At 43.3% G+C, this 20,000-nt stretch overlaps 3 protein-coding genes across 5 annotated transcripts in view; 2 read left to right on the top strand and 1 right to left on the bottom strand.

Annotated features, from left to right (window-relative positions):
* Positions 1-2,980, top strand: part of slc1a3a (solute carrier family 1 member 3a) — a 9,392-nt gene extending 6,412 nt beyond the window's left edge. For all 3 annotated transcript variants that reach the window (XM_053480942.1, XM_053480943.1, XM_053480944.1), the window contains exons 7-10: positions 668-901; positions 1,163-1,357; positions 1,458-1,592; positions 2,335-2,980. In XM_053480942.1, the coding sequence (XP_053336917.1) occupies positions 668-901; positions 1,163-1,357; positions 1,458-1,592; positions 2,335-2,551 (781 nt within the window). In that variant the 3' untranslated portion in view covers positions 2,552-2,980. The remainder of the gene's footprint in view (positions 1-667; positions 902-1,162; positions 1,358-1,457; positions 1,593-2,334) is intronic.
* LOC128509285 (serine protease FAM111A-like) overlaps positions 1-20,000 on the bottom strand; it is a 107,380-nt gene that overhangs the window by 45,069 nt on the left and 42,311 nt on the right. The window lies entirely within an intron of this gene.
* The window catches only part of LOC128509282 (pikachurin), a 23,579-nt gene continuing 9,014 nt past the window's right edge, over positions 5,436-20,000 (top strand). The window contains exons 1-15 of the mRNA XM_053480935.1: positions 5,436-5,580; positions 12,650-12,756; positions 12,880-12,966; positions 13,073-13,099; positions 13,210-13,327; positions 13,478-13,613; positions 13,716-13,882; positions 14,153-14,250; positions 14,513-14,915; positions 15,020-15,120; positions 15,277-15,377; positions 15,976-16,120; positions 17,754-17,943; positions 18,031-18,156; positions 18,241-18,484. Coding sequence (XP_053336910.1) covers positions 5,469-5,580; positions 12,650-12,756; positions 12,880-12,966; positions 13,073-13,099; positions 13,210-13,327; positions 13,478-13,613; positions 13,716-13,882; positions 14,153-14,250; positions 14,513-14,915; positions 15,020-15,120; positions 15,277-15,377; positions 15,976-16,120; positions 17,754-17,943; positions 18,031-18,156; positions 18,241-18,484 — 2,162 coding nt within the window. The 5' untranslated portion in view covers positions 5,436-5,468. The remainder of the gene's footprint in view (positions 5,581-12,649; positions 12,757-12,879; positions 12,967-13,072; positions 13,100-13,209; positions 13,328-13,477; positions 13,614-13,715; positions 13,883-14,152; positions 14,251-14,512; positions 14,916-15,019; positions 15,121-15,276; positions 15,378-15,975; positions 16,121-17,753; positions 17,944-18,030; positions 18,157-18,240; positions 18,485-20,000) is intronic.

Genomic DNA, 20,000 nt, shown 5'->3' with positions numbered 1-20,000 from the left:
TCACTGCGGGTGAGATGTTTACATCGTGTGCTTTGGTCTCTTTGTGTATTATCTCACAGTCGTCTGCTAACAGTGGACTGTGGTTCCTTCAGCAGTTCCTCTGTTTTCCGGGACGTCCTACAGCTTGTGCAGCAGCACTGATAGGTTTTCTCATGATGAATTGAAAGTGAGGCAAATGGGAAGAGAGCGGATAGAAATGAAGTGTAGAGAGTGTAGGGTGTGTGTGAGTGTGGGACAGGAGCAGCGTCCAGCTGGCATGAAGGCACGGGGTCATGAGGCGATAATCGCAGGTTTGCAGAACTACGATTGGCTGCCTGTCCTTCAGCACGGACCTACTGCAGGCGACTGCTGTTCCAGTATTTTTGTATATATTCATATAACGTCACCCAGAGATACACAACGATATCAATATCTACACAAATCAGAGAATAATACACATGGTCTGGGATCACGTTTTAAATTGTATGTGTAAACAGAGTCACCTGGGAGTAGGTACAGTACCTACTGACAAAAGCTAGTAAGTATTTTTTATTCAGTAAACAATAAATAAACAATAAGAAGAAATAAATTAGGAGGTGTATGTATGATTTCCCCTGAGTTAATAAATAAAACCACAGACAGCTGGAGTCACACTGGTTTGATTGTCCTGATGGTGACCTTTGGGCAGGTACGCTCCTGTTGGCATTCTCTTCCTGATTGGAGGGAAGATCCTGGAGATGGAGGACCTGTCAGCGATGGGCGGAGCTCTGGGCCTCTACACCATCACTGTCATCGTGGGCCTGCTCATCCACGCCATCCTCGTCCTGCCCACCATCTACTTCCTGGTCACGCGCAAAAACCCCTTTGTGTTCATTGGAGGCCTCCTGCAGGCACTCATTACCGCACTGGGCACCTCCTCCAGGTTAGTGGCACGTCTGGACACCTGCACCGCACAACATCTGCACACCTGTACAAGTACAGTACTTAACTACACGACACCTGCACATCTGGACACCTGCACCGCACAACATCTGCACACCTGTACATGTACAGTACTTAACTACACGTCACCTGCACATCTGGACACCTGAACATTTCCTTAGCTTTGATGTGCACACCTTGCACGAGTGGAAAGAACTGATAAAAGCTGTGTGTGTGTGTGTGTGTGTGTGTGTGTGCACAGCTCTGCCACTCTGCCCATCACCTTCAAGTGCCTGGAGGAGATTAACGGTGTGGATAAGCGCGTGACGCGGTTCGTGCTGCCAGTTGGAGCCACCATCAACATGGACGGCACGGCGCTGTACGAGGCGCTCGCAGCCATCTTCATCGCTCAGGTCAACAATATGGACCTTAACTTCGGCCAGATCCTTACTGTCAGGTACACACACACACACACACACACACACACACACACACACACACACACACACAATTCTAATTCCAGTTAATAAACTGTTGTTGTGTTAATACATTATCAGCATCACAGCGACGGCGGCGAGCATCGGTGCAGCAGGGATCCCCCAGGCCGGCCTGGTTACCATGGTAATAGTGCTCACCTCTGTAGGACTGCCCACTGATGACATCACTCTCATCATCGCAGTTGATTGGTTCCTGTAAGTTCACTTCCACTGTGTGTTCGCAATCCTGACCAAATGCTATGAACCAAAGTGTGTTATTTTGTGTGTGTGTGTGTGTGTGTTATCCACAATCCATCTGTTTATAATCACTCCAACATCCAATGAACCAGTTCTGACCTTTACACACACACACACACACACACACACACACACACACACACACACACACAAGAATCTTATTATGATCGTTACCCTACAGGAGTATGAACAGTTTACATTATATCGAGTTAAAGATGTCGCTCTCATCTTTTTTATCCTTGTATTCATTTTTGTCCGATCTCCCTCTCTCCCCTCTCTCTCTCTGTCTCTCTTTGTCTCTGTCCCTCTCTCTCTCTCTCTCTCTCCTCTTTCTCCCTCTCTCTCTCTGTCTCTCTCTCTCTCTGTCTCTCTCTGTCTCTCTCTCTCTCTCTCTCCTCTTTCTCCCTCTCTCTCTCTGTCTCTCTCTCTGTGTCTCTCTTTGTCTCTCTCCCTCTCTCTCTCTCTCTCTCCTCTTTCTCTCTCTCTCTCCCTCTCTCTCTCTCTCCTCTTTCTCTCTCTCTCTCCCTCTCTCTCTCTCTTCTCTTTCTCTCTCTCTCTCTGTCTCTGTCTCTCTTTGTCTCTCTCCCTCTCTCCCTCTCTCTCTCTCTCTGTCTCTCTCTTTCTCCCTCTCTCTCTCTCCTCTTTCTCCCTCTCTCTGTCTCTCTCTCTCTCTGTCTCCCTCTCCCTCTCCGTGTTTCAGAGATCGCTTGCGCACCACCACTAACGTCCTGGGTGACTCGATCGGCGCCGGCGTGGTGGAGTTCCTGTCCCGTCACGAGCTCCGTGCGGCCGACGCCGAGCTCGGGGACTCTGTCCTTGAGGAGAGCGAGAGGGAGAAAGTGCCGTATCTGCCCGTCTCTCAGGAGAACGAGTGCGAGACCAACGACAAAATCCACAACCACGAAAGCAGGATGTAGCTAAACGCGTTAATGACTCTGAGACGACCACAAACCCTCACAGAGAAAAAAACACTTTTGCTTCAACACTGATGCATTGTGGGTAATGTGGACTCGCCATTTTGTCAGGAATTGTGTTGTTTTGTTTGTTTTCTGATCACTGAAGTACCACAGATTAAACTGGACCAGCATGCTAATGTACAGCATCACTTTACGTCACGCACAATTAGCAAAGCTCTAACATCGCTGTCGGGGCTGCGCTAACTGTTAGCCGACTAGCCGATTGTGTCACTGCTCTCTCTCCTATTCTCTTTGTCTCTTTCACACACACACACACACACACACACACACACAAAGGCTAAAGCAAGTCTCAGTAAATTAGTTTTATATTTTTAGAATTTTAAACAAAAATATTTTTGTAATAGTAAAGTTAGTCACGTTGTATTCTGATTTATGTACTAATTGTTTTTGATTGTGTGTGTGTGTGTGTGTGTGTGTGTGTGAGAACCTTTTAGTAAGACTTAGTGTGTCACTAACAGACCTGTGTTTATAGTTTTAGACCGCTAGGTAGAATGTAATGCTAATTTTCTTTAACATTGCCATTTAGCATTGTGGCTAAATAGTTAGCTAGGAGTAAAATGATGTGATTTAAACACACACTTTATTCATGCATTGACTGGGTTACACACTGCTAGCTAAAGCGTGCTGATTTAGATGACGTACTTTAGCATGCTCGCTAAGTTTGGATTAGCATTCTTCTACTGTTCATTCTCAGACGCACAAAAGAAATCGCCAGAAGAGGGAAGCAGCGTCCCACAATGCAATGCAGCAGCTTCACACACTGACCACACACACACACACACACTAATACACAAGTTATTCCTTTTTAAAGATCATTACTACACAAAAGAGAGGAAATGTTTATAAATCCCAATTTGATCACATGCTCTTCAGGTCATGTGACCCCTCGTTTACTCCTCCTGCTTTTATTAAAACAGTTTCAGTGTTTTTTTAAGTCACGTTGTTCCTGGAATTTCTTTTTAAGATTATTTTTGTGCATTAAAATTAATGAGGGGAGAGGGGGGGAGAGAGAGAGAGAGAGTGTCAGAACAGATCAGAGGGGGAGAGGGAGAGAGAGAGAGGGGGGGGGAGAGGGGGGTCCCAGTTAAAGAGAAGTGAAGACAACACACAGCGGATGGATGGAGGGAGCAGTTAGAGGGAGTGTTAGACAGAGCAACAGGAGGGGGCGCTAGAGGGAGCAGTTGTTCAGGTTAGAGATGGGATGAAGCTGCAAAAGAGAGCATTAAGAGGAAGAGATCAAAGGGAAAGATCAAAGGGCTAGAGGTCAGAGGTTTAGCGGTCAGAGGGTTAAAGGTCAGAGGGGTGGAGTTGAGCTCATAACTGCTCTCTGCAGGCGACTGGATGAACAGGAAGTCAGCTCTCACTCACTGATGGACGATTATTAGTGTGTGTGTGTGTGTGTGTGTGTGTGTGTGTGTGTGTTCACATTGAAGCGTATGTGATATGTATTTAGGCAGTAACATTGTTACCATGAACCCCTCATTGTGTCAGGAGTGTTTGAGTGGGCACTGAGTGTGACACAGGGAGTGTGTAATAAAGTGTGACTCTTCAGGGAGTGAGACACCAGATGTCTCCTGAGTGTCCAACTTTATATACAACTGCTCCGTACCACTTCCTTAGAATATTAGTTTTTTTTTAGTTTTTTTATTTATTTATTTTTTATCCAATCTCCTGCCCATACACACACACACACAGACACACAGACACACAGACACACAGACTTTGGCTGTATTCCAATCTACAAGTAAGAACAAGAAGTTATTTTGTCCACCCAACACTGTAGATTTTGTATGCAGCCTGTGTGTGTGTGTGTTGTGTGTTTGTGTGTGTGTTTTATTGTGTACCCTTATTACTCCCCCAACACACACACACACAGAGCTGCAAAACATTTATGTGTGCAACACCTGAAACAGTTCACACCTGACGTCCTCACCATGGAGTTACATAATAACTAATGGATTCATTATTTTTTATTATTATTATGTTTGTGATTGTAAACATGAGTTATTTCAACACCGTTCATGTACAGTAGTGTGTAGGGATACATTAGTGCTGTGTCGCCCCCTACTGTTCATATCAGAATGGCCCCAGGAGGTGAGTAATGTGATGCGCCCGACACCCTCCCCCCTGCCCTGCCTCAGTTACCCCAGGCCTATCCCCCGCCCACCACCCCCCTCCTCCCCGGGGTGGGGCAGATCTGGAGTCTCCTGACTGTCCTCACCTCCTGCAGGCTCACAGGGTGCTGCTGCCCATCAGACTGACTTCTGCATGACAGCCTTCAAAACCTACATGCTGTTAGTCTCACACACACACACACACACATGCACACACACAAACACACACACACACACACATAATGTGTAATAAGTACTACCGGTAATAAGTAATAGCATCCTGTAAATGTAAGAGAGTGTGTGTGTGTGGTGGGGTGGGGTGTTGGGGTTGATGCACTGCAGTGCCTCATTGGTTTTACTGGAGGATTTTACAGAAGTTAAATCTTTATTTGCCACACTACAGCACAGGGAAGTTCTTTCTTCACATATCCCAGTGTAAGCACATGTGGAGAAGATAGGGGGCGCTCTTTTACCATCTTGGTTTCTCTATATTTGGGGTTCTGTCAATTAATTCATTAATAAATTCAAATATAAAACATGGCACTGTACTCTCTCTCTCTCTCTCTCTCACTCTGTGTGTGCGTGTGTGTGTGTGTGTGTGTGTGTGTGTGTGTGTGTGCGCACCCATTCTGCAGAGATAAACTCCTGATCCTCTTAACACACACATATGGACTAAGACCTTTGCAGGATGCAGGGTCACTCAGGCAGTTAAAACTTTACAACTCGGAGGTACGAGTGTAGAAATGACGAGTGTGTGTCAGACACGTGTTGTACTAATGAGTGTGTTAGTGTTTGTGCTGGTGTGTGTGTTTGATCGGACACTCTCCAGGAGACACACACTCAACAGGAGGACAGGTTAGTGACCCAACATCTCACTCCTCATTATAATCACTCACTAACACTTACACCTTCAACTGAATCAGTTTACTCAATCACTGCATTTACAGTGTGTTTATAGTGAATTACAGCTCGTCCCCGACTTACGAACGTCCGAGTTACGAATTTCCACAGATATGAATAGACTGCAGCTCTACTATATTGTATAATATTGTATAAATAGACTCTACAGTGCACCAGATACCAATATTTATAATTATATACAATATTTTTAATTTGTAAGTAAATGTATAAAATGTCTAAAGTCCGGTAGATTGTATGTGTGTGTCTGGGGGGCGGACAAAATGGCATCTGTGATTCCCCCTCGTGTGATTTAAAGGCGCAGAGACACCATTTTATTGTGAGATTAATTTCCTTAGGCACAGTTATGGTTTTTACGACATGATGGCAGTGTTGGGAAAGGGGACAGATTTGGTGGATTGATATGTTTTACATTGTATTGTCATGTCAAAGGCGTATAAGACTTACTTAGAAACAAATCAGACTTACGAGACTTCCGGTTATGGCGTGTAGCTGCTAGGTCACGCTAATTGGAGCTGGCGCTAACTTTCTTTAAATTAATCCTGCAAAGTGACCAAAACGTACCCTCAAACTATATAAAGCTGAAAGAAACAACCCTGCAATTGACTATGCCACCAAAAACATAAAGCTGGGGCAACAGCCGAGATTTCAGTCACAAACTGGCCCTGGCAATGGGGAACAAACAAGCAAGCTAACAGCTAGCGAGCAGAGGGATGCTAATGGGAGTGACTCCACAGATCCAATTCTTTTGGCCAGCCAGTCATTAAGAGATGATATGACTAGGCAACATCCGATATGCTTCAAGCTATTAATGGCTTTAAAACAGAGCTAATGTCACACTCCAAAAGAATCGGCGAGGCCGAGGACAGAATATCACAAGCGGAGGAAGATGGTACTACGCTCCAGCAGAAGGCTAAGAATCTGGAGCAGACGGTCGACGCATTAACCAACAAGATTCAAGACCTGGAAGATCGCGGGCGCCGTTCAAATCTAAGGATGGTCGGCCTACCGGAAAACGGAGTGCTCGGATGCATGCGCTTTTCTTGAGGACTGGCTCCCCAAAGTTTTGACAGATTGCTTGTCCACAACTCCTATAATCAAATGGACACATCGGGTTGGCCAAATCAACGTGAATCGTCCCAGGCCAATAGTGATGAAGTTTCTGAACTATAAAGATCGCGAAAAAACACTGAGAGCGGACAGGAAATTAAAAGAGCTACATTACGGAGATCAGCGAGTTAACCTGTCCCCGAACCTGTCAGCGGAGACACGTCAATGCCAGCGCTGCTTTAATGGAGTAAAAGCCCAGCTGAAGTCCATGAACATCAGGAACAGAATGCTCTATCCTGCTCATCTGATAGTGACCCATGCAGACAAACGACAAATCTTCAAGACCGTCTCAGAAGTTAAAGAGTTCATTCGGGGACTGACAACTACCACGTCAATGAAGCTAAATTCATGAAGATTTCAACTAACATACCAGTTGTTTTGCTTACCTTATTTACAATAGGAAAATTAAACACTGCCAAAAGCACTGAAACTGAACCTGGCTGTTATAATTCTCTATTCATACATAATTCTCTGACCATACACCTGGAAATTCCACATTTCCTTATTTCTTTTTACCTTAATAAGGGTATAGATTTTTGGTTAATTCGTATTATTTGTAGCGTTTTCAAGTTGGTTACAGATTCACATAGGATTGCTCCAGAAATTGTGGATCTACTGTTTTCCATAACCAAAGTTTGGAATGGGGGTTCTATTGGTGCAGTTGTCTATATGGGTATTTAATTGTGGTGTTTTGGTGTTTTTTTGTTTGTTTGTTTTTGTGTGTATACTCAGTTCTTCAAACAAACAGTCAAATTATTGGATACAGAGATTCCTTATTTCACATAACTGAATCTTAAATTTGTATGTTAGTGCTCAAACTTAGTAGTTGGAATGTAAGGGGACTGAATAAGATGAACAAACTGAAACAGGTGTTTGGAAGGATTAAGCAACTAAAGGTTAACATAGAATTTTACAAGAAACTCATCTGTTAAAAGAAGATACAATTCAGGTTTCAAAGAGGTGGCCAGGACAAGTTTTCTCTGCTCCATGTACTTCTCATGCTCGAGGGATTATGATACTTATCCACAAATCGGTTCCCTTTCAGCTGCACAAACAACATATTGATCCACGGGGTAGGTTTATAATTCTTAATGGTTTGATTGTGAACACACAAGTAACACTAATAGGTATATATGCTCCTAATGAAGATGATCCCTCTTTCCATCAAAACCTTTTCTATACAATATCAACATACTCTGGACAATGTGTAATTGGAGGGGACTTTAATTGTGTATTGGATATACAGCTTGATCTACAGGCATAGACAGCAGCCATCAGAAATCAAGGAAGATAATTAAAAACTCTATAAAAGATTTAAATATAACAGAGGTCTGGAGACACTTAAATCCTAATAAAAGGGAATATTACTTACTCAAGGATTGATTATTTTCTGCTCTCTAGCACTCTGTTGTCTAAAATAGACAGATGCTGGTAGGATAGTATTTTACTGTCTGACCGCGCTCCAATTTCACTCACAATACAGTTTAATAGCTTAAAACCTACTCCATTTAGATTTAGATTCCAAACAAGTTGGCTCCAAAGTTCCTGATTTGTAGATTTTATGGACAAAAGAATAGAGGAATATTTTAGTGTTGATACAGATCAGACAAGTGCTTCAACGAAGTGGGAAGCCTTTAAGGCCTATATATGAGGTGAAATAATGAGCTACACAAAAAGTAAATCTAAAGAATATTATAAACAATTGGGAGACCTTGTTCAGCAAATTAAAGAACTGGAATTACAACTTTTTGATCATGATGACCCCGAGAACAATAAAATATATTTTTATTAAAAGCACAGTACATTGAGCTGACTAGTAATAAAATAGCTACAGTCTTGATGTGGTTAAAACAGTCCTACGATGATCAAGGTCAGAAATCGGGGGAAGCTATTGGCTAAAAATATAAAAAGAAGTAGGGCTATAAATTCTATTCTGCTAGATGATGGCCAATATCAATGGATCCAATGGAAATTAACAAGTCTTTCAAATTATATTATGAAAGGTTGCATGACTCTGAATGTTTGGATACAGTAGTAGACCAGAATAACTCCTTTGATGAGCTGAAATCTCCCCAATTGGCAGAAGAAGCAAAATTAGTATGAGTAGTGGAAAGGCGCTGGGGTCTGACAGCTTGCCAATTGAGATTTATAAAACCTTTTTAAAAAAATTAATGCCCCATCTTCTTGAAATGTATACTGAATCATATGAAACAGGAATCTTGCCCTTTTCATTAAGATCAGCACTAATTACTCTTGTGTTAAAACCCAGCAAATCTCCAGCAGACTGAGCATCTTATCGGCCTATCGCACTCATGTCCTGTGATACTAAAATATTAAGTAAAGCTTTAGCTAAAAGGATTGAAATTCATATACCAAAAGTAATAATGGACGATCAGAATGCATTTGTTCTCGGCAGACAAGCCTTTAATAATACGTAGATAATTTATAATTCATTATAAATTATATATAATTTATAAAAAAATAATTTATAATTAATTATAAATTATAATTATAATTTATAATTATCGTAGAGTTCTAAACTCTACGATAATTATAGAGAGTTCTTTTATATAAAAAGCTAAATGCTAAAGATCATGCTATTTTGTCTTTAGATGCTGAAAAAGTGATTGACAGAATTGAGTGGAACTATTTGTTTGAGACGCTTAAACGTTTTGGATTAGGAACAAAATATTTAATTTGGCTTAAACTTTTATACAATAAACCAATAGCTCAAGTCATAACAAATAATCATATTTCAAAACTATTTAATCTGGCTAGAGGTACAAGGCAGGGGTGCCCATTATCACCTTTATTGTTTTTGTTTGCAATTGAACCCTTGGCCATGACTATTAGAAAAAATCCAGACATAAAGGGTATGAAGATAGGAGAGAGGGATCATCGCATACCTCTGTTTGCGGATGACATTGTTCTATTCTTACAAACATTATGAAAAAATGTGGAAGATTTTCAGGTTATAAAGTCAATAATAGTAAAAGTATTCTACTTTTATTAAATGATCAAGACAGAAGAGCCCCCTTGAGTCATATGCAATTTACCAGTGATTCGAGTGGTTTCACATATTTAGGGATTAAAACAACACCTACTGTAATATAGATGAAATAGTCCCCTTTAATTACGACCCTTTACTAAAGGGAGTTATAGAATCTTTAGAAAAATGGAATACAATGCCCATTTCCATAGCGGGACATATAAGTATAATTAAAATGTTGATCTTGCCTAAATTTTTATACCTCTTTCAATCTATTCCTCTTCCACTACCCAATACTGTACCTTATTTTCTACCCTCAAAAAAGCCTTTACCAGGTTTATATGGAATAATAAACGACCTCGGCTACGCCTTTCTCTTCTTTACCTACCATACGATTGAGGAGGACTTCAAGTACCAAACATTAAACTATACTACTGGGCGGCACAGCTCCGAACTGCCATGTTTTACTTCTCCAAAAACCAACCATCCTGGGTCGATATTGAGAAAGAAGAATTGCCACTCCCCTTACAATCATATATATACAGTAATCTGCAGAAGTTAAAATACTTAGAAAGTCCACCCTTAATCCCTTTTCTTAGGAATACCCTATCAGTTTGGCATGAGGTTCACTCGTTTTTTGGAAGAGACAATATCTATCTTTCCCTTCTCACTAATATGGGGCAATAACCATTTTATACCTGGAAGAAATGACATGGGGTTTAAAAACTGGCAGGTGAAAAGATTATGGATGGTAAAAAAAACTATATGAAGGAGGTACATTCATGACCTTTCAGCAGTTAGTTTTAAAATATGATCTTCCACAAAAATATTTTTTTAAAAACTTCAAATTAGAAGTTATATATATTCAAGAATTAAAACCTATTCGGAACCCCAACTCTTTATATGAGAACAAATTACTTTAAATCACATGAACGATAGGGGAATGGTGTCCTTGTTACAGTATATAAGACATTACTGGCTGGGTTAAAAGAACGCTCTCGATCATATCTTTCAGCATGGAAGAGAGATTTACAGGTGCATATCACTGTTGAGGAATGGGAGCGTGCCTGACTTTCGGCTCAAACCCAATCTATCAATACTAGGTGTAGAATACTACAATACAAATGGATGATGAGGGCATATATTACCCCTGTTAAACTACATAGGATTAATTCGAACATTCTGGATACGTGTACAAAATGCAAGGATGAAGTTGGTACATTGTTTCATTGTATGAGGGAGTGTAGAGAGCTGCAAAAGTTCTGGAAGGAGGTTCTTGGTGTGGTTTATGAAATGACCGTTGAAAATATTCCTATGGAACCAAAGCTGTGTTTATTGCGTATATATATTCTGAGAATGTGTCAGTAAATACAAGCAAAAAGAAGCTAAACGTGTGATTGCTTTAGTATGGAAAAACATCCAAAGGCCTGATCTTTTACAGTGGACGAAAGAAATGTCTGACAGCCTTGCTCTTGAAAAATTAACATATAAAATCAGAAAAAAAGCGGCGATTTCTAAAAAGGTGTGGTTCCCTTTTAAGCAGTATGTAAACAGATAAGGTGGAATGGTACGTAATGACTGTAATTTGAATTCTCATATGTGTGTGTATGTGTGTGTGTGTGGGTGTATGTATATATATATATATATATATATATATATATATATATATATATACACACACACCTTTTCTTATAATTTATTTAATTTCTTGTATTTGTGTATATTACTTTAGAATTCATTATTGTTCAAACGCTATTTTTTTTGGGATAAATGTAGGGGTGGGGAATATACTCTGTAATGATATACAACTTGATATTCTGTAATGTTCATGCAGGCTTTGTAACAAAATTTCTAAAAAAAAAAAAAAACAAGGTTGAAAAAAAAACTTACGAACGTGCTCACAGAATGGAACTCATTCTTCAGTAAAGGGGAACGTGTATTCTACTGAATCACTTTACAGTGTGTTTATACTGAATCATTCTACAGAATCACTGCATTTCCAGGGTGTTCATACTTCAACTTTATTTGTATAGCACTTTTACAACAAATGCCCCAAAGTGCTACACATAAATAATAAAAAAATATAAAAAATCATAAATAACAATCACTTCACACACACATCTAAAAAATCAACATCTTATCAAAGCCAAGGAAAACATATTAAATGAGATTTGAACCCCCTCAGTGATGTGGCCTCACAAATGGTTAAAGGTAGATTATTCCACAATTTGGGTTCAGCCACAGAGGAAGCCCAATCACAGGGGTGTGCTTGCATTCAGTCAGGAGTAGTATAATGATCTGAGAGATCAGTGTGGGGTACGTGGCCGAAGCAGGTCTAAGGGGTAGGGCGGGGCATGCCCACGTAAACATTTAAGTGTAATCAAAAGAATTTTTAAATTAATTCAAAACTGTATTGGGAGTCAATACGCCAAAACTTTAGTATTATATTAATACAATTTAAAGAATCAGGGATAACCATACCTTTATGTTCTCTAGGTATGTTAAAAGAGCCCTAATAGAGTAACCTTCTTTCTGTGTTAATGGGACATAGATCTGACTCTCATCTGTGTAGCAGTGAAAGAAGATGCCATGTTTTCTCAGTATATAGCCAACAAATACACTGAGAAGAGAAGGGGGCCAAGGACAGAACCCTGTGGGATCCCATACGTCAAAGGAGCTAATGAGCTCTCAAAATTACAAAGGCTAACTGCAAATGTATATCGAGAAGATAGGATCGAAGCCAGTCTAGAGCTGTCGCCCTAATTCCCACCAAGTGTTCTCAGCGTGAGAGAAGGATGTCATGGTCTACTATATCAAAGGCAGTGTGTAATACTAAATCATTTTCCTGAGTCACTGCATTGTGTGTGTGTGTGTGTGTGTGTGTGTGTGTGTGTGTGTGTTTTATAGATCGCCTGAGTGCACCTTCTGGTTTGGAACTGCAGACAGTAAACTGCACAGCAATCAGAATTCAATGGAAAATCCCACACAGACACAAGACCATCACTGGATACAGGGTACACACACAAACACACACACACACACTATATATATATTTATATATATATAGATGAAGGTTAACACCAGAACCTACTCTTACTAAACATCTGTGTCCATGTCTGTGTGTTTGAGTTTTGCAGGTGTTCTATGCGGAGATGAGAGACGGTCATTCCACTAGTCCCACTATGACCCTGGATGTGCCTTTGAGTGCACACACACTGCTCACTGTATGTGTTCTCACTTCATTCTCCTGTTCCTGTGTGTCAGTGCTAATTAGCGTAGCGTGTTTGTTCTTTCTGTACAAGCTAACAGTTTGTTTTTAAATGATCACAGAGGCGGTTTGCTGGACAGTCGAGTTTAGTGAGTAGAAATCATCACATCTCATCACTCACCCCTGTAATAATCACAATAGACCAATAAATCTACTTAGAAATGTGTGTGTGTGTGTGTGTGTGTGTGTGTGTGTGTAGGACGTGGTGATTGGAGGGCTGGATGTTGGGACTCAGTACACTGTCAGTGTGGCTGCATATGATGGAGCAGCATGGGGACGTCCCAGCATGCCAAGGGGAGTCTGTACCTCCTCCCAGGGTAAACTACACCCACTGGGCACATGCTCCGCCCCTTACCTCAACTCATTTATTATTATTTATCATTGTACATAAATCTGTCTCACTCGCTCTTTGCCTCGCATCTCATCTCATGTCTGTCTGTCCCTCTGTCTGTCTGTCTGTCTGTCAGACGTGTGTATGCCTCCCTCCCCTCCCTCCCAGGCTGCAGTGGTTGCCTTGTCAGACACAGAATTAGCGTTGTCATGGCAACTGGGCGAAAGTCAGGGCAGCTCACCTGTGCGTTACTTCCTGGTTGCGTACATCAGGTAATCTGTGTGTGTATGTGCGTGTGCTGTAGTTATTTGATAGATGTTACCGTGATATTACATATTTACTGGTGTGTGTGTATGTGTGTGTGTCTGAGACAGGCCAGAGATGGATTCAGACTGGACGATCATCCGCGAGCCGGTGGAGTCAAACTCGATGGTGCTAAAGGGTCTGATTCCCCAAACAAAGTACCAGTTTATCATCAGATCTGTAAACCAGCACGGTGTCAGTCCACCCAGTCCAGCCAACCCTCCCACCAGCACCCTGGGTAACCCCCGCCCACTACACTACACACTAATCATGCACACCAATCACACACACCACTGACCAATCACAGTCACTTTAATCTCACACACCACTGACCAATCACATTCACTTTAATCTCACACACCACAGACCAATCACATACTGTACACACCAATCACACACACACACACACACACACACACACTAATCCTCCAAAAATTAACAAGAATAATTTGGGGTATTACCAAGTACTCATTTATAGTGTGTCTGTGTGTGTGTGTGTGTGTGGCAGGTCCAGGTGAAGTTGGTAGTGGTGATCAGGATCTCTACACTGATGATGCAGGGTTTGGTGTTGACTCAGATGATGATGATGATGTGTTTATAGATGAGGTATGCTCTGAGTCTTATTTATCAAACTCACTCATGACACCCAGTTAACAGACTAATCAATCAGACTCAGACTAATCAATCAGACTTAGTATTTAGACATTTATTCATCAGACTTATACATCAGAGCATCTAACCAGACCCTCATCAGAGCGACTGAGAGCGGTGATGGTTAGATCTGTAATTCAGACATCAGCACACCTTCATCTACCCCAGTGCTGAAGTCTCTGCAGTACGGTGATGTTTCTCACTTACATGTTTACAGCTGGTGTCGGTTCCTGCGATAAAGAACCTTCGCTCTGAACTCCGACCACCGAGCGTCGCTTCTGCTGATGGACACGTCATTTACAGAAATACAATATTTCAGAACACACCTCTCCTCAACAACACCCCTCAGAACACACTTCAGTACGGTTACATGGCAGGCGTTCGGACATTAACCACCTCCACTGCTGCACCGAGCACACGCCCCACCCTGCCTACAACAGCACCTCGTACCGCTAGCAGCTCTATACCCACTCCCTGGTCAGGGGCGGAGCCTCGTGTGTACTCTGTGCCATGTGATGACTCAGGGTGCCCCCCCAACAGCTTCTGCAGTAACGACTACCAAAGAGGGGGATCACGATGTCACTGCAACCTCGGTTACCATGGAAACCTCTGCTCTGAAGGTGACATGCTGAAGACCAACATGCTAATGTTTTATAACGATAGGATTTACTTTATTCGTGTGTGTTTGTGTATGTGTGTGTGAGTCTGTGTATGTTTTCTGCAGGTGTGTCAATCCGGTTCCCGAGGTTTTATGGATTTTCTCACATGACATTTGAGCCCCTGAAGAACTCGTACCAGAGTTTCATCATCACCATGGAGTTCAAGGTCAAACACTTTAACCTACACACACACACTCTTTCTCTCGCTTTGTGTCTTTATAACTTTCATCACATAATATACGTAATATTACCATTAGAATGTCCACAGCCAATGAAAACATGTTTATACTAAAACTAGTGTGTGTGTGTGTGTGTGTGTCAGGCGGACTCTGAGGATGGTCTGTTGTTGTACTGTGGAGAGAATGAACACGGTCGAGGGGATTTTATGTCTCTCTCTCTGGTGCACAGGAAACTTTACTACAGGTCAATTCCTCTCTATTACATCTCCACTTCCTGTTATCCTCAACACGTCCTCCACCACCTTAACACCTCCTCCACCACCTTAACACATCCTCCACCACCTCAACACCTCCTCCACCACCTCAACACCTCCTCCACCATCTTAACACCTCCTCTACCACCTCAACACCTCTTCCACCATCTTAACACCTCCTCCACCACCTCAACACCTCCTCCACCACCTCAAAACCTCCTCTACCACCTCAACACCTCCTCCACCACCTCAACACCTCTTCCACCACCTCACCACCTCTTCCAACATCTTAACACCTCCTCCACCACCTCAACACGTCCTCCACCACCTCTTCCACCATCTCGACACCTCTTCCACCACCTCAACACCTCCTCCACCACCTCAACACCACCTCTTCCACCACCTCAACACCTCTTCCACCACCTCAACACCTCCTCCACCACCTCAACACCTCCTCCACCACCTCAACACCTCTTCCACCACCTCAACACCTCCTCCACCATCTCAACACCTCCTCTACCTCTCAAAACATCCTGAAACATCTTTACACACTGTTAATAAATCGATATACATTGTGTGTCTGTTCAGGTTTGACTGTGGCACCGGAGCAGGGCAGATTGTGAGTGACAGCTCTGTTGTGATTGGTCAGTGGCACACAGTCACTTTGTTTAGAGACGGAGTTAATGGCTGGCTTCGGCTCGACAACAACAACCCTGTGTCTGGAAGCTCACTGGTGCATATACACACACTCACACACACACACACACACACACACATATATATATATATATATATATATATATATATATATATATATGTATATATATATATATATATACAATAGAACCTCGGATTGTGAGTAATGCGGTTTGCGAGTGTTCTGCAAGACGAGCAAAGATCTTTAATAAATTTTGACTTGGAAAACGAACAAGTCTTGGTTTACAAGTACCGAGTATCATGTATCACGCATGCGCTTCTTGTTTTGACGCCCAGCGTCTTGTGATCATAATTGAGTCAACGGTTTTTCTCTCTCTTGCACTGTGGAATTGTGGGTAATCGTCTGTCCTGCTGGGTCTTAGCGCCAGTGTTGCCACCTTAGCGATTTTGTCGCTAAATTTAGCGACTTTTCAGATTCCCTTGACGACTTTTATTTCAAAAAAGCGCCTAGCGACAAATCTAGCGACTTGTGGACAAAACGTAGCAACTTTCCAATGTCGCCAGTACTGTCCTGTAAGCGCGAGGTCTTGCTTTCCCGGTACAGTTACTCATCTCCCTGTGTGTCTGCTCTGATCAGTGAGCGCGAGCTCCGGCTGAAAGGAGCAGCATATTCCTGTGACCGCATGGCAGCTGACATAGATGTGAATGAGCTGCGCATGTGCAAAATTACGTCATCAATATGCAAATATACGCATGACGTCATCTAGCGACATTTGGCGATTTTTCGAGCAAACTTTAGCTACTTTCCATTGAAAATAGTTAGCAACACTGCTTAGTGCGCGTCTCTTACTGGTATAATCAACATCTGTGCATGCATGTACTGTTTACTATAACACTCTGACCACGTGTGTGTGTGTGTGTGTGTGTAAAACATCTTTTATTTCATGTCTGTATGTATGTGTGTACAGCGCGCGTGTAAAGCAAAAGCAACATTAGAGCATCACATTAGAGACGTTAAAGATCCATTTTCTCTCTTTGTATCAGGTGCTCTTTGTGTCGGTGTGCGTGCACGTCATTGGACACTGTGCCACACACACACACGCACACACACACACACACACTCTCTTTCTCTCTGCTCTACACAGAAACACTGCTCTGTCGCAATTCTTTTCAAAGGTGAAGCTCAGGTTAATTAGTTTTATTTGTACTTTACAGCAGTGATTCCGTTAGTTTGTCGCTCAATTGAGTGTCATTAGAGAGATTTCTTGTTCATTTTTTCGATAAAACAGTGTTTCCGTTGTGTGCGCGTGTGTGTGTGTGAAAAGAGTGGAGGAAGGGTAACTGTGTAAGATGAGAAGGGGTCTGTGTGTGTGTGTAGCATCACACACACACACAGACACACACACAAACAGAAACACTTATCTGTCGGGATTTATGTTTACTTTTTTTAAATGTAAAGTGCAGTTTAATTTGTTTTATTTTTACTTTATATTTTGTATTAATAATTTTTATGTATTTATTTTTTTGTGCTGTGGAACGAATAATTCGAGTTTCCATTATTTCTTATGGGAAAATTTACTTTAATTTACAAGTGCTTTGACATATGTGCCCGCTTTCAGTAAAATTATGGTCTAAATCCAAGGTTCCACTGTTTGTATATATATGACAGTAAGTTGGTGTGTGTGTGTGTGTGTGTGTGTGTGTTATAGGGTCACTACAGTAAAATAACGTTCCGCACTCCTCTGTTTCTGGGCGGAGCTCCCAGTGTTTATTGGCTCATGAAGGCAGTGGGAACCAATCATAGCTTTCATGGGTGTGTCCAGAGACTGTCAATCAATGGCAGGACAACTGAGCTCAGACCCTGGCCTCAGGGACACGCCCTCAGTGGAGCGGACATTGGTAAGACACACACACACATGTGAACAAGTGCACAATGCTGGAGAGTATAACAGCGTGTGGAATTGTGTGTGTGTGTGTATGTTACAGGTGAGTGCAGTACCAGTGTGTGTGAAGATGTGGTGTGTAAGCACGGTGGAGTGTGTTACCCTACGCGTGCAGACAGTTACATCTGCCTCTGTCCTCTGGGATACAGAGGAGTTTACTGCGAGGAGAGTGAGTCTCACACACTCATACACACACACACACACATACACACACACTCATCCTTAACTCTGACCCACGTCCTCTGTATGTCAGGCTTCGTGGTGTCTCTGCCCCGCTTCAGTGAGAGTGTGCGGTCATACACCAGCGCCCCCTGGCCTCAGCACACACACTCGTACCTGTCCTTCATGGAGTTCCACATCACCTTCAAACCCACCAGTCAGGATGGGACTCTCCTCTACAGCCACGACCAGTACAGCCAGGACTTCCTGTCCATCATCCTGGTGCATGGAGCTGTGGAATTCCGCTTCGACTGTGGCTCTGGAGCTGCCGTCATCAGGTCAGACACACACACACACACACACACACATAGCTGGGGTCAGAGTCCAGTTTAATCAGTGGAATTTTACAGCATAAGTTCTGAAGTTCACTCCGATAGACTGATCCTGTCATTGTTAAAGCCTCACTTAAGAGTGATTAACCTGGATGGGTCTTGCATCGACACCCCGGCATCAACAGCTCGGTGGTGCTGGGATTTGAACCTGTGACCCTCTGACCAGCAGTCTGACATCTTAACCACTGAGCCCACTGAGCTAGTGTTCAACCTGCCCAAGTTCTCACACACCACCCCACTTCCGCCAAAACCGGCCCAGCACCCACTTCCCTCTCAGCTCTAATCACACCCCGCACCGCACCGCACCCCCCTCCCCCCATCCTCCAGCACTACTCGCCTCGTCCCACCATTTCTCAGGGATCCAGGGGTCTTTGCAGACCATAGGGTGTGGGTGTGGTTTAGGGTGTGGGTGTGGGTTAAGGTGCGGGTGCGGGTGTGGTTTAGGGTGTGGGTGTGGGTTAAGGTGCGGGTGTGGCTTTAAGGTGTGGGTGTGCCTTCAAAGCGGGAGACAAAGTGGCCCTCAGAACAGCAAGGGCCAAACTTTCTCGGGCCATCAGAGAGGCGAAGTGCGCACACGCCCAGGGAATCCACAATCACTTCAGGGACAGCGGCGACACACGGCGCATGTGGCAGGGCTTACAAGCCATCACAAACTACAGGAAGACATCACCTGCCTGTGACAGTGACGGCTCCCTCCCAGATGCGCTGAACAACTTTTACGCTTGGTTTGACAGGCAGAACGACGTGGCGGCGAGAAAGACCACCCCTCCTCCGAACGACCAGGTGCTGTGTCTCACTACAGATGAGGTAAGGAAAACTCTACGCGGAGTCAACCCACGTAAAGCTGCTGGACCAGACAACATCCCAGGCAGAGTGCTCAGAGAATGTGCTGAACAGCTGGCAGATGTTCTCACCGACATCTTTAACATCTCTCTGAGCAGCGCCGTCGTTCCCACGTGCTTCAAGGCCACCACCATCGTCCCCATGCCCAAGAAGTCTACTGTGTCCTGTCTCAATGACTACCGTCCCGTTGCACTCACCCCCACCATCATGAAGTGCTTTGAGCGGCTCGTCATGATACACGTTAAGACCCTGCTGCCCTCCTCACTGGACCCACTGCAATTTGCGTACCGTCCTAACCGCTAAACGGACGATGCCATCTCCACTACACTCCATCTTGCCCTCACACACTTGGACAAGAAGGACACATATGTTCGAATGCTGTACATAGATTTCAGCTCAGCATTCAACACTATCATCCCCCAACAACTTATTGGGAAGCTGAACCTGTTGGGCCTGAACACCTCCCTCTGCAACTGGATCCTGGACTTTCTGACCGGTAGGCCTCAGTCAGTACGGATCGGGAACTGCACCTCCAGCACCACCACACTGAGCACTCGGGCCCCACAAGGCTGTGTGCTCAGTCCCCTGCTGTTCACACTGCTGACTCATGACTGTGTAG

The sequence above is a fragment of the Clarias gariepinus genome, chromosome 21 (assembly GCF_024256425.1).
Source record: "Clarias gariepinus isolate MV-2021 ecotype Netherlands chromosome 21, CGAR_prim_01v2, whole genome shotgun sequence".
In the NCBI taxonomy this organism is placed as follows: Eukaryota; Metazoa; Chordata; class Actinopteri; order Siluriformes; family Clariidae; genus Clarias; species Clarias gariepinus.
Note: the sequence above shows the minus strand (reverse complement) of the source record. Positions and strands in the feature narration are given on the sequence as shown.